We start from the raw sequence: 18,860 nt of genomic DNA, 5'->3' as shown, positions 1-18,860 counted from the left end.
AGTGAAAGGTTCGCTGGAAGGCCATGCGAGGACCTGAATTCACTTGGGAACGCGAGGATCAAATGAAACTTCTATCCGTAGCGTAGTATCAATTCTGCTTAAAAATTAATTTCGGGACGAAATTCTCTCTAACGAGGGGATGATGTGACAACCCGACATTTCGAGACAATATAATGTAACACCAGTAAAATTTAGGTCAAAATTTAACTTTCCTAAAATTTTATTTGGGTTAAATAAAGTGGTAGGAATCGTATCAAGGTTTTCGTACATATAAAGAACACTAAAATCCGAGTTATAACGAAAAAGTTATGACCAATCTAAGATTCGCGGCAAAAATCGGCAACGCTGATAGACGTAAAATGCGAAGTTTCAATACAATAATTTTTAGCCTTAGGTGTCTAAACGAAAGTCGTAGATTTCATTAAACCGTGAGCATACTTAAAAAGAATGCCCAAATCTGACATCGTATGAAGAAATTATGGTTTTTCTAAGTTCCGAAGTGGCAGTAGACAGCTAAAAACTCGAAACAATGATCGAGTGATTTGTGGCCGACACAACCTAAACGAGAATCGAAGATCTCGTCAATGGTAGCACAACGGTAAAAAGTCTGACAGAAACGGACATCGGATGAAGAAGTTATGGATTTTAAACAGATTTTTCGTGTCCCGGCCAATTAAAAATATACAATTAAAAATAAGGTCAAAACTACCCGATGAAGTCTAAATAAAAGTTGTAGAGTACATTCTCACCTACGCGTGCATATAAAGAACGTCAAAAACGGAGCACATATACGAAAGTTACGGATTTTACAAGTTCGATGCACACACACCGAGACGATTTATGCCCAACGTACTCGGATGCTAGGCCTCAATCCGTCCACGTCGCTTCGATGCTTCGTCCGAGGATGCGGTAAGCGTTGACGTCGCGTACGTCTAGCGTAACCTCGCTGGTACGCCCCGCGTACACGAGGGTTCCAGCCCCCTATAAAAGGGATGCGAGGGTTCCGGGTAGAATTGCCCATTTTCTCTCCTTTTCTTGCGGTTTTACTCCGTTTTGCGTGCGAGAATTATACCGAAGCCCTGGTCTTCATAACCAAGCCCCGAAGGAAGTTTTACGCTCCTGAGATTCCCGAGAATCCCGAGAAAATCAACTTTTCCAGTCAAAGTTGTGCTTGGTTTTCGTCTCGCCTTCTTCAATCTATCAAGTGAGTTCATACCCCTACAACTATGTTTTCAAATACTATGTAAATTCTTTTATACACTTTTAAGGGGGGGGGGGGGAATACAAATAAACACATGATTATCCTCGTGCAAAAAACATCAATCTTTTGCTATGCTTGTTGTTATTTAATCAATCATAGGGGATATATAACTAGTATACAAGTGGATTTACTACACGTTTAGCTGTTTTACCAAACATATTACTTCAAATGACTTTCTCAAACATTTTTACATGTTAAAACTCTTTATCAAACTGTCTTACATAATGTCTGTTTCCTTTCAAACTCTGTTACAATTGTGTTTCAACACAAAGGTTTTCTTATACTTAAAACTATTCTTATCAAACAAACTGCTTTCAAATCGTTTTTACAAACTGACATCAAGTCATTATTTCTTAGTTATTAAAATTTTCAAAGGTTTTATAAAACTTCTTTTATATTATTGTATTGTCAAATGCATGCCTATATATGTAAAGTTATATAAGTAATGTTTAAAGGACTTGGGATGTGGCCTTAGGGCATCAGTTAATCGTCCGAATGTCGTCTAAATATTAGTTATATATATATCAGGTATACATATATAGACATAAAGGTTCCATCAGTTGGTTCAGTACCTTTGAGTACCAAAGGCATATTTCGGTTATACACGTACAATACTAGTAACTATAATAGGTATAGTTAGGAGATACTACTTACTATTACAAGTACAAGGAATCATACAAGAGTCAGTTCATTCATGAGTCTATACTAATACATTACAGACTATATGAAATACGAACACATTACAATTACAAGAGATACGAATACATAGATAGTTTACTAGAAATTCATGAAATTTTACATACTACAAGTACTATGTCAAGGAAATACTTTCATATACAAAAACAAATGGACTTTCATATATAAATCTATTTAATACTAAGAATTGTGAGACATTCAGCTTCACGTACTTTCGAGTATGCAGTTAAAGTCCTGTATTATATACCATAATCTCTTGGAGGGAGAGCGTGATACTTGTGTATAGATCTATACGGGATTGACAATCCCGCACCTAAACTGTTAGCTATAGTTAGACCGACAGGTCTGGGGTGACAAACGTCATAATATTCCAATGCCTGAAGAACGTTGGTACAGGCAGTCTGGGTCATTAGCATGGTTATAAAACTCACACTGAGTATTAAAAACACGTTGATTTACAGGGTTATCAAATACCTTAGCGATTTTATACGTACACAAATCTACTATTCTAGGCATGAAAAACACTATTGCATTTCAGTTTTGGGACTTTTAAACTGCCACCCACTTATGCGCTAATATTGGATTTCTAAAAGCAAACATTCAAAACAGTCGGGTCTTTGTAGAGGGCTACTTTTTATACTAGTAGAAAATATGGGATTTTCTAGGGTTTTCAAACGTTTACAATTACTTACAAACATGTTCATCGGTACAAAATTTCCTTCAAACATTTGCAGGTCTTTCTTTACAGTTTTACAAATCAAAGTCACATAAATACTTATGAATTCACCAGCATTATTGCTGATACTCGCTTCAAAATAACTTGTATTCTCAGGTCACAAATAGACATGTACGACTACCAGGTTTTGTGAAGACGGAGCGGTGAAGACTCGTCTTTTATTTTGAATGTTCATTTTGTAGAATTATACTATGAAAGAACTCACATGTAATTAAAATTATACTATTAATGCAATGGATGATGTTGTTGCTTGTTTACTACTTTGCATTGTTGTGATACATTACATGACGTCCTCCGCCTCAGAATGTTTCCGCCGTTCTTGGTTTTGGGGTGTGACAGGTTTTAACACACCAAAATTAATTTGAGTGTTTTGTAACACAAACATATTCTATTTTTGTTGAGGCTAGAACATGTCACAATTTCCAAAAAAAGTACACAAAATACTTGAAATTTATAATATTTCAATATTTGTACAAGTGTTAGTGTTAAAAATATATGTGACTAACAATTCACCATTTTTGAGTGTAACTCTCATGTTTTCACCGTCTATCAAACTTTTATAACCAAAGATGCTATAATATTTTCTTGGACATTATTTGTGATTTTTAACACACACTAAATAAAATACATTTTTACTTGGTAACTTGTTCTATCTTCAACATAATACCAAAATATGTGAAACTACACAAAGATAACTTTGTTCTATCAACATGAGGTTGGAAAAATCTCGAGTTTGTTGGGGTGTTAACATGAGGCAATCAACATTTCAACACACATAGTCACATAAACATACAAGTGCATGTAGATATCCAAGGATTTAAACAAGAATTGATTTGTATTCCCCCCCCCCCCCCACCAAAAAAAGATGAAAACTCGAAAATAGCAGGGTATGAAGCTCACCTTGGGGATTTTCGAGATGTAGAAGAAGATGAAGAAGAAACTTTTGAGCCTAGCTTGTGTTCTTGGTGAGATTCTCGAAATGTGGGTGTTCTAAGGGCCATATCCACGAAAATGAAGGTGTAAGAGGAATGATCTTAGTACAAATATGAAACCAAAACACTTGAATTTAGCCTAGAACTTACCAAGTTTATGAACCTTTGAAGAAGACTCCTTGAAGCTAACACACACACACACCCACAATTTTTTTGGAAAGAAAGGAGATGAGAGGGATTTTGAGTGTTTGAGAGGAAATGAGTTGAGAGGAAGTTTGAAATGGGTGTGGAGAGAGGAGGGTCGGCCGATTCAAGAGAGAGGATGGGGAAAGAGTGGAAGTTGACTTCTTCCAAGGTGATGTGAAGTGCCTTGGTGTATGGAGGTTAAAGAGCTTGGAGACATGTTGGACAATGATGTGGTGGCAAGCTCATTGTCCATCTTATTTATTTGTTTTTTTTGTTCATGGCCATAACCGAGCAAGGGGGGTTTTCGGCCCACGGGTGGCCCAAAAAGGATAGTGGGCTTCAATCTTGGCTTGGCCCAAAAGAGTTCTTGACCCCCTAATATTATATGAAGGGTTCTTGGTCTAATTAAGAGGTTTTCGGCCCAAATTGGGCCCAAGTATGAGTTTTCGGCCCCAAGAAAACCAATTAAGAGCTTTTGGCCCAATGGGAGGCCCAATAGGGGTTTTTGGCCCACTAATGCGTAATAAAAGGTTTTTGGCCCAATATATAGACCAATAGAAGTTTTTCGGCCCATTAGGGCTCAAATATGGGTTTTCGGCCAAAAAAGACCAATTGAAGAGGTTATCGGCCCAATAAGTCCTAATAAAGAAGTCTTGGTCCAATAAGGGATTTAGGCCAAGAATCCTTGGACTTAGGCCCAAAATTGATTGGACTTGGCTTATTGGATCGACTTTTGGATTTGCATGAGGTTGTTTCGGCTTGAATCACATTGCATGAACACGGAACTTAATAGCATTGAAGTTTGAATTTCACTAAATGTAATGTTGAAAGGTTACATGGAGGAAATTATCTTGTACAAGGAGCAACCTCTTAACCCTAATTTGCTAGTTGTGGCATTTTCTTTATAAGATGCCTAGATTTCGAAGTGGTTATAAGGAGTTATAGAAAAATACGGTGTCAGAGGAAGGACAGATGACAGCAAAGAAGAAGATGGCGTCGTTTTATAAGCTTCAGTTCATGCTTTCTTTCATTCCTTCAGACCACAGAGAGAATTTCAAAAAAGAAAAGAAATGAATGCGATGGAGTGAGAAGAACCCTAGAAGCAATTCTAACAATTTGACACTTTTGCCCTTAATTTTTTTTTACCGATTAGGGCGCCTAGGCCCGCCTAGACCCGCCTAGATCCGATAAAATCCGTCTTGAACAATTTTGACCACGTCTGATAATAGGGTCCGATTAGCTATAAACATCGACGGTGGAGGACCGCCAAGCGCCTAGGCGCCGATTAATCGGCCGCCTAGGCCGATATTTACAACACTGTTTTCAAGTGGAAGTTACAACAACATCGAATAGGTAGCGGTTGTAAGCGGCTCAAAGTCGACAAAAGAGTTATGCTAACAGATATCGATCCGAGTTGGGGTTCCAAGTTGTGATATGGTATTCCTAAAGGTATCACCATGGAAGGGTGTGATATGCTTTAGGAAGAGGGGAAAATGTGGGTCCTGCTATATTGGGCCGTTTTGAGTGATATGCAGGGTTGGCAAGGTAGTCTATTGACTGGATTGGCCTGAGGAGCTAAGTTATATTCACAACACCTTTCATGTCTCTCAGCTATGGAAGTGTGTAGTTGATGGTTCAGCAGTGGTTCCTTTGGATGATATACAGGTTGATGATCGGTTAAGCTATGTCGAGATGTGACAACCTGAAATTTATCCCGTCACAGTAATCCATTTTCCGCTAATAAAACTCGCTTTATTAAATTGTTCCGTTAAACTTTTTGGATTAGGTTAATTAAATTGGGACTTTTATTATGACTTCATGAGTGTCCAAACGAATTAGAAACGCATGAAACATTCTCAGTATCCCTTTGAAAAGTTTTTAGATTACGACCACGTCGAGTTGCGACCACTTAATTGGGTGCGACCATAAGCCCCGTTTAACGTCGGTATCGGGTAGATTTCCACCGGGCCACAAACTCAACCCCTATATAAGGGATTGAGTGGTCACATTGAAGCCTTTCCCACTCTTAACACCCTCTCTCTACAAAGCCGATTTTGATCCAAAAACGCCTCTTTCGAGCTCCATAATCGTAAGTAATCTATCCTAGCTTGTTGTTTAGCTTGATATACATGCAAATTCGTGTTTAAATCATCCAAAAGCCTCAAAATCATTTTTTTACGGCCCAAGAACACTCTTGGACCGCAAACACCCATAAGTGGGGTTTTGAAGCCCCAAAACCCTTCCAAGTCCCTTCTAGTGCTTAACTATGACTTAAGGACTTGCATGTATGAGCTTAGAACCCCAAAATCATATCATATGGAGAGTAAACATGAGTTTACGGCCCAAGAACACTCTTGGACCGTAAACCCCTCTTCATGGGCCGTGAACACCTTTTAAGTTGTTAAATTTGCCCTTAAACACCTCCTATGGCTTGAGTAGATGTCTAGAATCAACCACCATTGAAGTTGGGCCCTTAAACATCAGAGAAACCATGACCTTAGGAGTTTACAGTCGTGAACCCCCCAAGGATTGGTCCCTGGGCCGTAAACTCCCTTAAGGAGGTCAAATGATGCCCTAACTTCCCCCTATGGCTTGGAATAATGCATAGAACCTTGTATTCTTTCATTTAAGACCTTAAATCATGAATTGAAGGGCCAAGTGAGAGTTTACGGCCATAAACTCTATGTTTACAGCCGTGAACTCCCTTAAATGGTTCATTTGGAGCCTTAGTCACTTCCTATGCCTTAGAATTGAACCTAGCTTAATTCCCCAAGTGTTGTAAGACCTTTAAACATCCAAGAACACATCACCCATGATTTTATGGCCATAAACTCATGGGGATATGGTCTTTGGGCCGAAATCTCCCCAAAGAGTTTACTCTTGAAGAGTAAACTCCCTAACTAGGTCATACACCCCCCTTATTGCAACCCAATAGCCTCCTAACACTTGACCAAAGTGTTTTCCGCACATTAGGATACTTATACGTGTTTAATTAGTGTAATAATCACTAATTATATGTAAACATATGTCTTCATATGTTATTAGGTCATTAAGTGTGTTCAAGTCTTTACTTGACACCGAGCACCCAACCGACACCTCCATCCGATCCACCCGCAGCAGGTGAGTTCATACCCCTGAAATAACCTTTTAAATGATTTTAACTGCTTTTATAGGGAGGAATACAAGTTGAACTGTATAGTTATTAGATAAATCACATGTGATTAATAATTGTATAGCAAAATAGATTTTGCATGTTAAACTGTTTATCCAGCTTAAAGATTTCCAAATGATGTTTTCAAATCTTGTTAAAGTATGAATATCCCTTTTTAGATCATTAAAGGTTATCCAAAGTTTTTCAAAGTTTGTTTACTTAAGAGACATCCAGTCGTAATTTCTTATCAAAGGTTTTCTTTACTTAAACTGTTTTATAAAAATCATTTTCAAAGCTGTTTATGAAAGGTTTTTCAAAGGATTCCAAAGATTTTCAAAACTTGTTTTACAAAATGACATCAAGTCGTAAATTTCTTATGTATGAAAGTTTTCCAAAGGTTTCATCAAAGTTTTCTTCTATGCTTTTATTTCGTTAAATGCATGTCTATATTTGTATAGTTATATAAATAATGTTTAAAGGACTTAAGAAGGCTAGTTCACCCTATTTCCTTTTCCTCATTGGGATGTGGTCTGGTGGGTATCGGTTATCCGTCCGAAGGTCGTTTAAACATTAGTTATATATCATGTATACATGTATAGACATAAAGGTTTCCATCAACCAGTTCATTTCCCTTGGGTAGCATGGGCATCCTTCCATTCGTCATTCATAGACCAGAAACATTAGGAACTATTATAGGAATAGTTAGGAGATTCTATTTACTCTTTCCAGTACGGAGAATTCCAAAGGAGTCAGTTCATTCGTGAGTCTATATCATTATTCCAGTACTTATAATAGAATTCAAAATACGAGATGCATCTTCAGGACACAGATTTCCCCATTGTCAAGTTGGTAACCAGAGTCTTCTGGAGGGAGAGTGGGCATTGTGTGTATAGATCTATATGGGACAGACACTCCCACACCCTGACTGCTAACTACAGTCCCGGCCGACCAAGCCAAGGGGTGACAAATGTCACATTCATTCCGACGCTTGCAGGGCGTCAAGTATTTGATTGTCAATCAGTATGGTTACGAGTATCTCTATGTTTACCTTATAATTCATGGCCTTAAGGTAACAAGAATTAACACAGTATTTTTGAAACCATCTTAACCTATTTTCCTAATTATATACTAGGTCACGTTATAAGCCTTTAAACCAGCCCACTTAGGATTACCGGATGCTTTAGACTTTGCTAGTTGTGTCGTTCATTCGATACTGTCTGGAGTCTGTATTTCCTTGTTTTAGACTTTGCTAGCTGTATCATTCATTCGATACTGTCTGGAGTCTGTGCTTCCTTTTGTTAGACTGAGCCAAGCGTATCATTCATTCGATACTCTCCTGGAGTCTATGATTTATTTTGCCTTAGTCAGCAGTATTACTGCTGAGGTATATGTTATTTTTCCCTAGTATTTTTACTTGTGATTTTCTCATATTTTCTTTAAAGTCAATACCGTATTTTGGTAATGATAGTATTTTGGGAAAAATTACTCCTTAGAACACAAATATGTCGGGTCTTGGTAGAAGACTGCTTTTATTTAGAAAATATAGGATTTTCTAGAAAGAACTCTAATACTCTGTAGATCCTAAACTACAATTTTCATAGAGTTATTTTGAATAAAAACGTGTATTTATACAAATGACACTAAATACTTATGAACTCACCAACATTATAAAAATGCTGATACTCGCTTTTAAAATAACTTGTATTCTTAGGTCATCGATAGACAGGTACATCCCGGGAGCTTTTTGCGGAGACAGCCTAGTACCGAGTTGCATTTATATTATTCCTTGTATTACTTTGATGTTGCTACGAAATGTAACCTATGTAAAATTATTACTATTAATGCAATGGTTGTTGTACTTTGATTACTATACTGCATATGTTGTGATACTTGACATGACGTCATCCACCCCAGAACGTTTCCGTCGTTCCGATTTTGGGGTGTGACATGAGAGACCAATGGAAATCTTGGGTAGGAAGATGAAGGCCTTATGCAACAAGGTAGTATTTTTGGTCAAGGTCTAGTGGAAACATCAGAAGGGTTTTGAATGGACTTAGGAACCCGAGGTTGAGATGCGAGAGCACTACCCTGAGTTATTCGCAACATCGGACTTCAAAGACGAAGTATGATTCAAGTGGGGGAGAATTGTAACATTCATGATAATTGATATTTTTTACCCTAAGAATGAAAATTAATTGCAAGAGTGGTCACATGGCTCCATAAGTGGAAACGCCCCACTTTGTACGTACGTTGGGCATACGTTTTTGTACACTGAGTGTACGTGACAAAGTGCAAACCCTAATTTTTAGGGTTTAATCATTATTTAAGCATCATTAACTCCCCAATACTTCTTCCCTCATCAGCCTCCAATCCTATTTCATACCTTGCAAACCTTAATATGTTCTTACAAGCATCCTTGAGCCTTAGAGTGCGTTTTTGTTATTCTTAAAGGAGGAAGAAGGAAGTGGTTACAACTTGGAAGCTCAAGACCATCTAGATCCATAAGTATGTCACCCTCAAGCATGCTTTGGATATATAAAGTCCAGATCTTCATAAGTTATTTGCTTAGGTCTTGTTAGCCTTGGTTTTGTGTTCATTTTTGGTCCCATAAGCTTAGTGTTCATGAGTATGGGTTACTCTAACCAGAAGAGTTGTCCTTTCAGACGTTTTTAGGTGTTAGGGATCATAAAAATGTGATCTTGTTCCTTATTTTCCTTCCATGCAAGAGTTGTGATGTCTTAATAGATTACCAAGTTAGGGTTTTAGCTTTTGGGCATTTTCTAGCCATGAAAAGTCATAAAGGTAGAAACTTTATGACATAGAACAATGTGTTGAGTCTAGATCTGTTTTTGGATGGGAGGTCTTAATGGAATAAGCACATTTGAAGAGGAAAGGGGTTCAGGCACAAAATGTCGAGCATACCAAGTGGTACGTTATGCGTACTAGGCTGAAGCCTCGATGGTCCGCTTAGTATTCGACTACGCCCAATGTAATATATTAGTACATAGGGCGTACTCAGCCAGCTTGACCTTCCCTTGATTTTTGACTTGTTGACATTGACCTTTGACTCAAAGTTTGAGTAGGGGAATTGTGGGTATTTTGAACTGTAGTTTGAGTCTAGGTCATTGTTTGTTGTATATGTAACATGTAGTGTTGGCTTTGGAGTAGCATTTGTCTCTGCTAACTTTTCAAACTGTGAGGTGAGTTTTCCTCACTATACTTGTGTGTCGAAGGTAGCAATGCCGGGCCAGTAGATTTTGTATTCTAGTTTAGAATGTTGTTATATTGTAGTGCATTGTTAAGATTTGCATGATTATCTAGTTGCTATTATGTGTTTGTTTGTTTTACATGTCGACATAGTGTGGTTGGGTTGAGATTGTATTGCTTTATGTTGCCAGTCAACAAACCCGGGCAAGCCAACCGAAGAGTTGTGGGCAGATGGCAATCCAACCGTGAGGTTGTGGGCCAGAAGGGGACAATCCAACCATTAGGTTGTGAGCTGGGGCAATCCAACCGGAAGGTTGTGGGCCAGGGGTAATCCAACCGGGTGGTTGTGGACCCAATACATATTATTTGTATATGTTCTGTTGTGAGGCATTTGGGGAAAACTCATTAAGTTTTGACTTACAATTTAAGTTTTATGTTTCATGTACTTCAGATGATTGGGGGAAAACAAATGCATGATCGTGCCCATCCTTCTGATTTGATGATATTTGATTTTAGGATACGCTGATTCTTGATTATTACTTGTGGGAATTATGTTTTGTAAACAATTATGATTTTTGGTTGGATTTTAAAAATGAAAATTTTACCTTGATTATGGGATGTTAGTCTCTCTCTCTCTCTCTCTCAAACACACAGTAAACACATATACACTTCAAATTTTTTTAGTTTTGTTTTACAAAATAAACACCCATACTCATGGATCTGAAATCATTCTCAAAATCGCAAGAATCAATCCACACACACACACACAGAGGGAGAGAGGGAGAGAAAGAGAGAGATAGAGAGAGAGAGAGAGAGACTCTTTTATTTTTTAATTGTTTAAATAAATAAATAAGTATTAGATTTAAAAAAATAAAAGAAAAAAAATATAATTACCCCACGGATATTATTGTTATTTCAATTTACTTAGAGACCAAATCTGCAACGAAACTAACTTAAAAGAATCACGAAACAAAAAAAATATCAAAATTTAGACTATACCAATGAAAAAAATACATATCAAATGACAATTTTTTAAATTATTATTTATTTATTTTTTATTTTTTTGAAAAAAAGAAGAAAATCTATTTTCGCTATTTTATTTTTATTTTTTCAGCTTTTTAGGTTTTAAACTCTGCAGGCTTTGTACTTTGTTACTTTACATACATACTGGTTGGAGGTTGTGGGCCTTTTCTCATTTTATAATGACGAAACCGCCCCTCATTTTGCCACCCAATAAATACTACCATTTACTTTTTGAAACAGGTGCAACTTGTCATTACCTAATGGCGCCATTAGTTGATCATACTGACGGCAAACTTGAGGTGTTTCTGGGACCCACACCCACTACTATTTTTCTCTAAATTTATTCATCCGAAAGAGCTAAAACACACCTATATCCAGAACAATGATGCTCTAGAGACTTGTATACTATGCATTACCACTTGTACATTTTCTGGATGTAGGAAATTGAGTTAATTGAAAGCGAAAGAAAGTAGAAAAGAATAACCGCCGGAAAGTCGAAGAAGCTTTCAAAGTAAAGAATAGTTGAGGGGCAGTTGGTTGGTTTCAAGAGTTGAGGAAGAGGATCTTAGCTTCCATATATAGCCATAGAGATGATCAAATGTGGAGAAATCTCAGCCGTTGGATCTGTACTAGCGTAGGATTCTCAGTTGAGTACACGTGCTTCCATCTCTTTTTATCCTTGCTTCCATGCATGGGTTTCTCCATCTCCACCTCTTCTCTTCTGTCTCTATATATTTCTAGAGAGAGAATCACTCAAAAAAGTTTAGAGAGAGAGTAGCTTTTCTTTGCTTCATCATCGATCATCTATCATCCATCATCGCCTATCGTCAATCTTTTTTCTTACTTCAAATCTCAACTAACTAAAGCTACTTGCTATGAGTAGATCTTGATATTTTTCTTGAGTGAAATCCGAGATGGGTTCTTTGTTTTTCGCTTCGATCTTACAGAATTTTAGCTTTTAATCTGGTTTATTGATCTGGGTGTTTCTCGATTTTCAGTTTTGATCTTGAATTCTTCTCTGTTTGACTTCAATTCGATCAGAATTTCGTACTTTTTACCAAAAATGTCGAATTTGATCCAAGAAAGTAATCAAGAATTGATGAAACACTCGTGTAAGCTGTGCGACAAGAGCTTCCCTTCTGGTAGATCCTTGGGAGGTCACATGAGGTCTCACGTGATCAACTCCCCCGATCATCATCTTCATCAACACCAGAAACAGATGAAGAAGCTCTCATCTGTCAACAATGGCGGAGAATTAATCAAGAACGATACTGTAGTAGAAATCGATGGTTCTTCGAATGATTTGGGTTATGAGCTGAGGAAAGATCCAAAAAAGACTCCAAAAGTCAATGATTCAAGTCAAATGGAGAATTGTTTGGTGGTTCTTGATAAGCTCTGTAAAGAATGTGGAAAAGGTTTTCAATCTTGGAAGGCGTTGTTTGGGCACATGAAATGTCACTCTGAAAAAGTCGCAAACAACAACAAATTGAATCAAGATTCTTGGACTAGTCAATCGGATAATGAGAATTCTGGTGTGAAAGATCGACGTTTGAAGAAATCAAAATCAAGAAACGGAAAAATTAAAAGGTATAAAGTTACTTCTGCTACAACTGCTACTGTTACAACAACCACCATTACAACAGCTTCATCATCAATCTCGATGAATGCTAATAATAATAATAACAACAACAATCAAATAAGTAGTAATCATGCTTCAACGAGTATTGTATCTGAGATTGAGCAAGATCAAGAATCTGAAATTGCTATGTGTTTGATGATGCTTTCGAGAGATGAGGGAAAATGGGGCAATGAATTTGAATCATCTAATTACTGCAATTCCTCTGCTTTTGTGGGGTTGACTAAAGTTGAGGGTAAAAAGCGAATTGGGAAGGGTTTCAAGATCAAGAAATTAGCAGAAACACAAGTGGGTGTTGATTATCTTGGAAGATCTGAAGTGGGTTTTACTGGAGTTGAGAAAATTATGATCCAAAACGATGATTTTAACGACGAATGTGAGTTGTTTTTTGGAAGCAAGAGAAAGTTTGAGTGCATTACTTGTAACAAAAGCTTCGATTCTTATCAAGCACTTGGTGGGCATAACGCAAGTCACAAGAAGTTAAAGGGAAGTCTAGATCCGAAAACCGAAGGTGAAAACACAATCGAAAACAAACCCTTTTTCGATCATGAGCATATAATCAATGGGTTTGATTCAAAACCATCTGATAATCATCAAACGACAAAAGCTTTCAATCTTGGTGTTCGTTCTTTGAAGAAATCAATGGCGTTGGGAGCACATGAATGTCCAATTTGCTTGAAAATCTTCTCATCTGGGCAAGCTTTGGGAGGTCACAAGAGATCGCATATGATTGCAGAGGCTAAATTGAATCAACAAACAAGCATGAATCTTATTGAGAAAAAGAATGAACCTGTTCGAGGGTTTTTTGATCTCAACATGCTTCCCGATACAATGGAAGAAGAACCATGGCATCATGAATCAACGACACTACTTGGTTTGCTCTCAGCAATTTAAAAAAACAGTAGTAACATCATTTTAAGAGTGTACAGATTTCATTAATTCTTTGCATAATCGATGTAATATGCTGCTTGAATAGTAGCCATACACAGTTACACACACAAACACCACTTACACACACTACCGCAACACTTTCATTTTTTTTTTGTGCTTTTAACTACATTGTTTTGATCAAGGGATAATTCTTGTAACATTCGAGATTTCATTTGTTTAACTCATTATCTTGGGTTTTAATATATTTTCTTACTCTCTGTTTTGGAAAATGAGTTAGAATTGAAATCTCAATCACTTCTTCAAAAGGGAGCAACTTTATTACATATATGACATGTGCAACTGTGGAATACAGGGGAAAATAAATCAAAGTTAGTAGCTACACATAGATTCGAGAAAGTCAAATTAGGAGCATATGGATATGAGAAATTGTAAAATGAGAGCAAAACAAGGGTGAAGTGGTTGAAAAGATGAAGGGGAGAATTATAAAATATGATGAAAAGTGGGTTGTATAGTCACCAACCATCACAACACACATTGACAACTCCTTGTTTCACCTCTATGAATCTTTCATAAGTCATAACTATATAGTGCTAGTGGATTATAGTTTACTTTGGGTTTCATGTTAATTATATTATTATGTTAATGATGTTCTTAATATAAGTATCAAAACTTTTGAAGTTATCATTTAATAAAAGTAGTTGCAGCATTGACTTTGATTTTTGAATTGTTTTATGACATGTAGTAGTTTTATGTGAAGTTGGTATTTTACCAGGTAATATGACTATAGTGTTTATTATGTGTAAATTCATTGATCCTGAAATGATATTTTGGGGTTTAGACGAATATTTGAATCATGTTTCTAAAAGATTATGAACATTGATGAATATAATAGATGGAATATACCAATATTGCTACTGTGAAATACGTTGTTTTTATTCTGTTTAAACATGACATACTTGTGTAGATGAAATTGTGGTATTCCGCCTCACGTAATTGTTAGTTAAAAAATTGTATAATTAATAAGAATTAATTTAATAGAAATTTGTATTGTATCATTTACAAGTATTAAATTATCTGCTAATAATAATTTTTTTATCTTGGTTCAAACATCATCTTCATTCTTCAATAAATAAACATGTAAAAATAGCGAGGTGTCATAAACCTTTTTTTTTCATAAATTTCTTTTCCACCGGTTTATAACATGGACCAACAATAACAAATTATTTTATAAGGAAACTAGGTTATAACTATGAAATCCATGAGCTAAAATAATATTTAGAATATAATAATAACAACCATTAATTATAGATTTGAATAATTTTTTATACATAGTTTGATATGTTAATCCTAACTGAAAATACATAGAGAATTATCATGAATAATTTATTGTTTAGAAAATCTACCCTAATAAATAAGAATGATTTTGTCACATGTCATTCTTTCATTCAATTGGCCACATGTCATTTTGTCATAATTTTGAAAAATATTTATTTTCCACTTGTCATTTACTTCATTTTTTATTTCCAATATATCATTAATTTAGTTTCCATAAATTAAACCTATCATAATGACTATTAATTTCAAATTTTAAATTTTGAATTTCAATTTCAATTTCAAATAAATTTATAGTTTACACTTTTGTGTTTAGCATTTTGTTATAATTTACCCGTTTAGTACATAGATCGAATAACTAAACACATAATTATAATTTATTTATTTTTTGCATTTTTTTTCTTCCATTTTCAGTTATTTCATAATTTTAATTCAGATAAATTTCTCATTTAATCTTTTCTATTTAACATTTTGTTTTAATCAACTCGTATGATATACGGGTTTCACAACTAGTATGGTAATATAAAAAGAGAAATTAAATATTATCCTATTTTTTGTTCGTACAAATCTGTCTATCCAATTAAATGATAACATGTGTCATAATAGTATATATACTAAATATTATTAAATTTCATTAAATGAGCATTAAATATTACATATGTCACTATTTAATTGGATATGAGGATTTGTAGGGACAAAAAGTAAAAGAATATTTAATTTCTAATATAAGAAAGATAAATGAAAAGAGGAGTTTCAAACACATATTGTCACTTGAACAGTGTATGACATTTAGAAGAACATCTATTAATCCTTCCATTTTGGTCTATACTTGTCCATGACGGATTAAAGAAGATCTATGATAGGAAGACCCCAACCATTGACCCAACACCGCCAAGCCCAAATCAGAAGTGGGTCAATTTGATTAGTTACAAGCTCCGACTTTTTAATTCCAAGCATGTTTTAATTTTATGTCTTTGTTATTTAATTTGAACTTATCAGAACAGTTGGTTCTCCGCTCAAAATAAGATCATGGGAACTAGTAGAGTAGCGGTTATTTTGTTTTCACATTATGTACTGGAAATTAGGAATGAAAAGTCAATTCTTGGATTCTCAAAGTTTGTGCTATTCTCTGACACTTCAGAAGAATTTCATGTCCCTGCTATTCTAATTTTTAACAGGTAAATTAGAAGGTGAACTTGGACAACTAACTCTTAGTTTTCGTGGTGAATCTGTATCGAAAAACCTAGGTTAGATTTCCACATGTTATGGATTTGTATCAAGGGTATAACGGTCCTAATCTAGCAATAGTGCTATTATATTCCTACCAAACCCTAACCGACCTAACATTAATGGCCCACAAAGTAGATGCCCAACAACGAATTAAAGGGAAGTCTGAGCCCAACCGAACTTTCATCAAACCCACTAATTATCAAAAAAAAAAACCATAGCAGCACCAAGCCCGATCCTACCACAACTTTTAAACCTTTAACTAATACGAACACAAACACCGAAATCCCAAAGGCTCCTCAACGGTGTTTTCGTTGTCAAGGGTTAGGTCACATAACGTCAGAGTGTCCAAACAAACATATTATTACACTAGCTGACTTTGAGATCGCTAATGGTTCTATTTTTGCGATTGATTTAGTATCGACTCCCACACCAACCATTGAAGAGGAAGAAGAATTGATTGGTCCCGATGAAGGAGAATGCCTGGTAGTGCGACGAGCATTGAGCACCACTTCTATTTCGGAAGAAGATCTCCAACGGGAGTCTATTTTCCACACGCATTGCACAATTTCTCAAAAGGTCTACTCTTTAATAATTGATGGAGAAAGTTGCACTAATGTCGCCTCTCAAACCATGGTAACTAAGTTGAATCTCTCTATAGAGCCTCATCCCTCGCCCTACAGGATCCACTAGTTGAATCAAGGGAAAGGAATTCGAGTAAAGCATCGAGTATTGCTGCAGTTTACCATTAGAAAATCTTATTTTGACAACATCTGGTGCGACGTCATTCTGATGGACGCGTGTCATGTTCTACTCGGACGACCATGGAAATTTGATAGGAAAGTGATCCACGACGGGTATCTCAACACTTATTCCATTGTTCACAACCATAAGAAAATAATACTCATTTCGATTACACCTACATCACCACGGCCTAAATCATCACCGCCCTTAAGCATTCTACTTCAATCCGAGTAACATGAATATTTCCACTACAAAGATATCATGTTACTCGGGCTTGAGGATGACGAAGGCAAGACACCACTACAACAACACCCATCCGTGCAGTCGTTATTACAGTCATATAAACAAGTTTTTCCATCTGAAATCCCACCTGGTTTACCTCCCAGACCTTCCATTCAACATAAAATTGATTTAATCCCTGGCTCACCTTTACCTAACAATCCCGCCTATTGTTCCAATCCTTAAGAAACGGCTGAGATGAGAAGACAAGTAGATCAATTGCTAGAGAAGGGACTCATTCGTGAATCCCTTAGCCTGTGTGCAGTATCCACATTACTTGTACCAAAAAAAATGGAGAATGGAGAATGTGCATGGATAGTCAGTCTATTAATAAGATCACTATCAAATACTATTTTCCGATACCAAGATTGAATGATTTACTAGACAAACTCCATGGGGCGACTGTGTTTTCAAAGATCGATTTACGAAGTGGGTATCATCAAATTCGGATCTTTGAAGGAGATGAATGGAAAACGGCTTTCAAGACTAAAGAAGGGCTATATGAGTGTCTCGTTATGCCTTTTGGTTTATCAAATGCACCAAGAACCTTTATGCATTTGATGAATCAAGTACTCAATTTGTTTTTGGGAAAATTTATTGTCGTCTATTTTGACGACATCCTAGTATACATCCGTTCACCCGAGAATCATCATTCTCATTTACTTCAACTGTTTCAAGTACTCGATAAAGAACAAATCTATGGGAATTTAGAGAAATGTGAAATTTTCTCAGGTCAAGTGACTTTTCTCGGGTATTTGGTTTCTGCACAGGGAATCCGAGTAGATGACAAGAAGATTCAAGCTATCAAAGACTGGCCGGTTCCACAATCGATACAACAAGTGCGGAGTTTCCATGGTCTTGCATCTTTTTATAAACGATTCATCAAAAAATTTAGTACCATTGTAGCCCCGATGACTAAAATTACCAAGTTCAAGCAATTTCATTGGAATTCGTCTGCCCAACTTGCTTTTGAAGAACTCAAGAAACAACTATCCTCCACTCCTGTGTTAGCGCTACCATGTTTCTTAGAAGTCTTTGAAGTTGAATGTGATTCTTCAGGAGTCGGAATCGGAGCTGTGTTGTCCCAACTAGGTCGTCCAATTGCTTATTTTAGTGAGAAACTCAATGATGCTAAGCGGAGACACTCCACCTACGACAAAGAGTTCTATGCCCTAATTCGATATTTAACCCACTGGCAGCACTACTTGATCTCTAAAGAATTTATATTACACTCAGATCATGAATCTCTGAAGTATATTCAAGGCCAGCACAAGTTGCAACCTCGTCATGCAAAATGGGTGGAATTTCTACAAATCTTCAATTTCACAATTAAACACAAATCCGGGAAACTCACTAAGGGTGCAAACGCCTTTTCTCGCAAATATTCTCTGCTTACTTCCCTTCAACCACAAGTCCTTGGGCTCGACATGCTTAAAATTGAATACCCAACAAATGCCGACTTTGGGGAGTCGTATTTTAACTGTCAGACTCATTCTGCGGGTGAATACCACATTGTTAATGTGTATTTGTTCAAAACACAACAATTTGAATTCCTCACC

General features: G+C 36.4%; 1 protein-coding gene across 1 annotated transcript; it reads left to right on the top strand.

Moving 5' to 3' along the window:
* The first annotated feature begins 11,833 nt into the window (after window positions 1-11,833).
* LOC145103171 (uncharacterized) lies at window positions 11,834-13,943 on the top strand. Its single transcript, XM_079040728.1, has one exon. The coding sequence runs from the start codon at window positions 12,256-12,258 to the stop codon at window positions 13,720-13,722; it is 1,467 nt and encodes a 488-aa protein (XP_078896854.1). The 5' UTR covers window positions 11,834-12,255; the 3' UTR covers window positions 13,723-13,943.
* The last annotated feature ends 4,917 nt before the right edge of the window (window positions 13,944-18,860 follow it).

The sequence above is a fragment of the Lactuca serriola genome, chromosome 4 (genome assembly GCF_051521515.1).
Source record: "Lactuca serriola cultivar US96UC23 chromosome 4, Lser_US96UC23_V15, whole genome shotgun sequence".
In the NCBI taxonomy this organism is placed as follows: domain Eukaryota; kingdom Viridiplantae; phylum Streptophyta; class Magnoliopsida; order Asterales; family Asteraceae; genus Lactuca; species Lactuca serriola.
The sequence above is the reverse complement of the archived record's forward strand: the minus strand, read 5'-3'. Positions and strand labels throughout refer to the sequence as shown.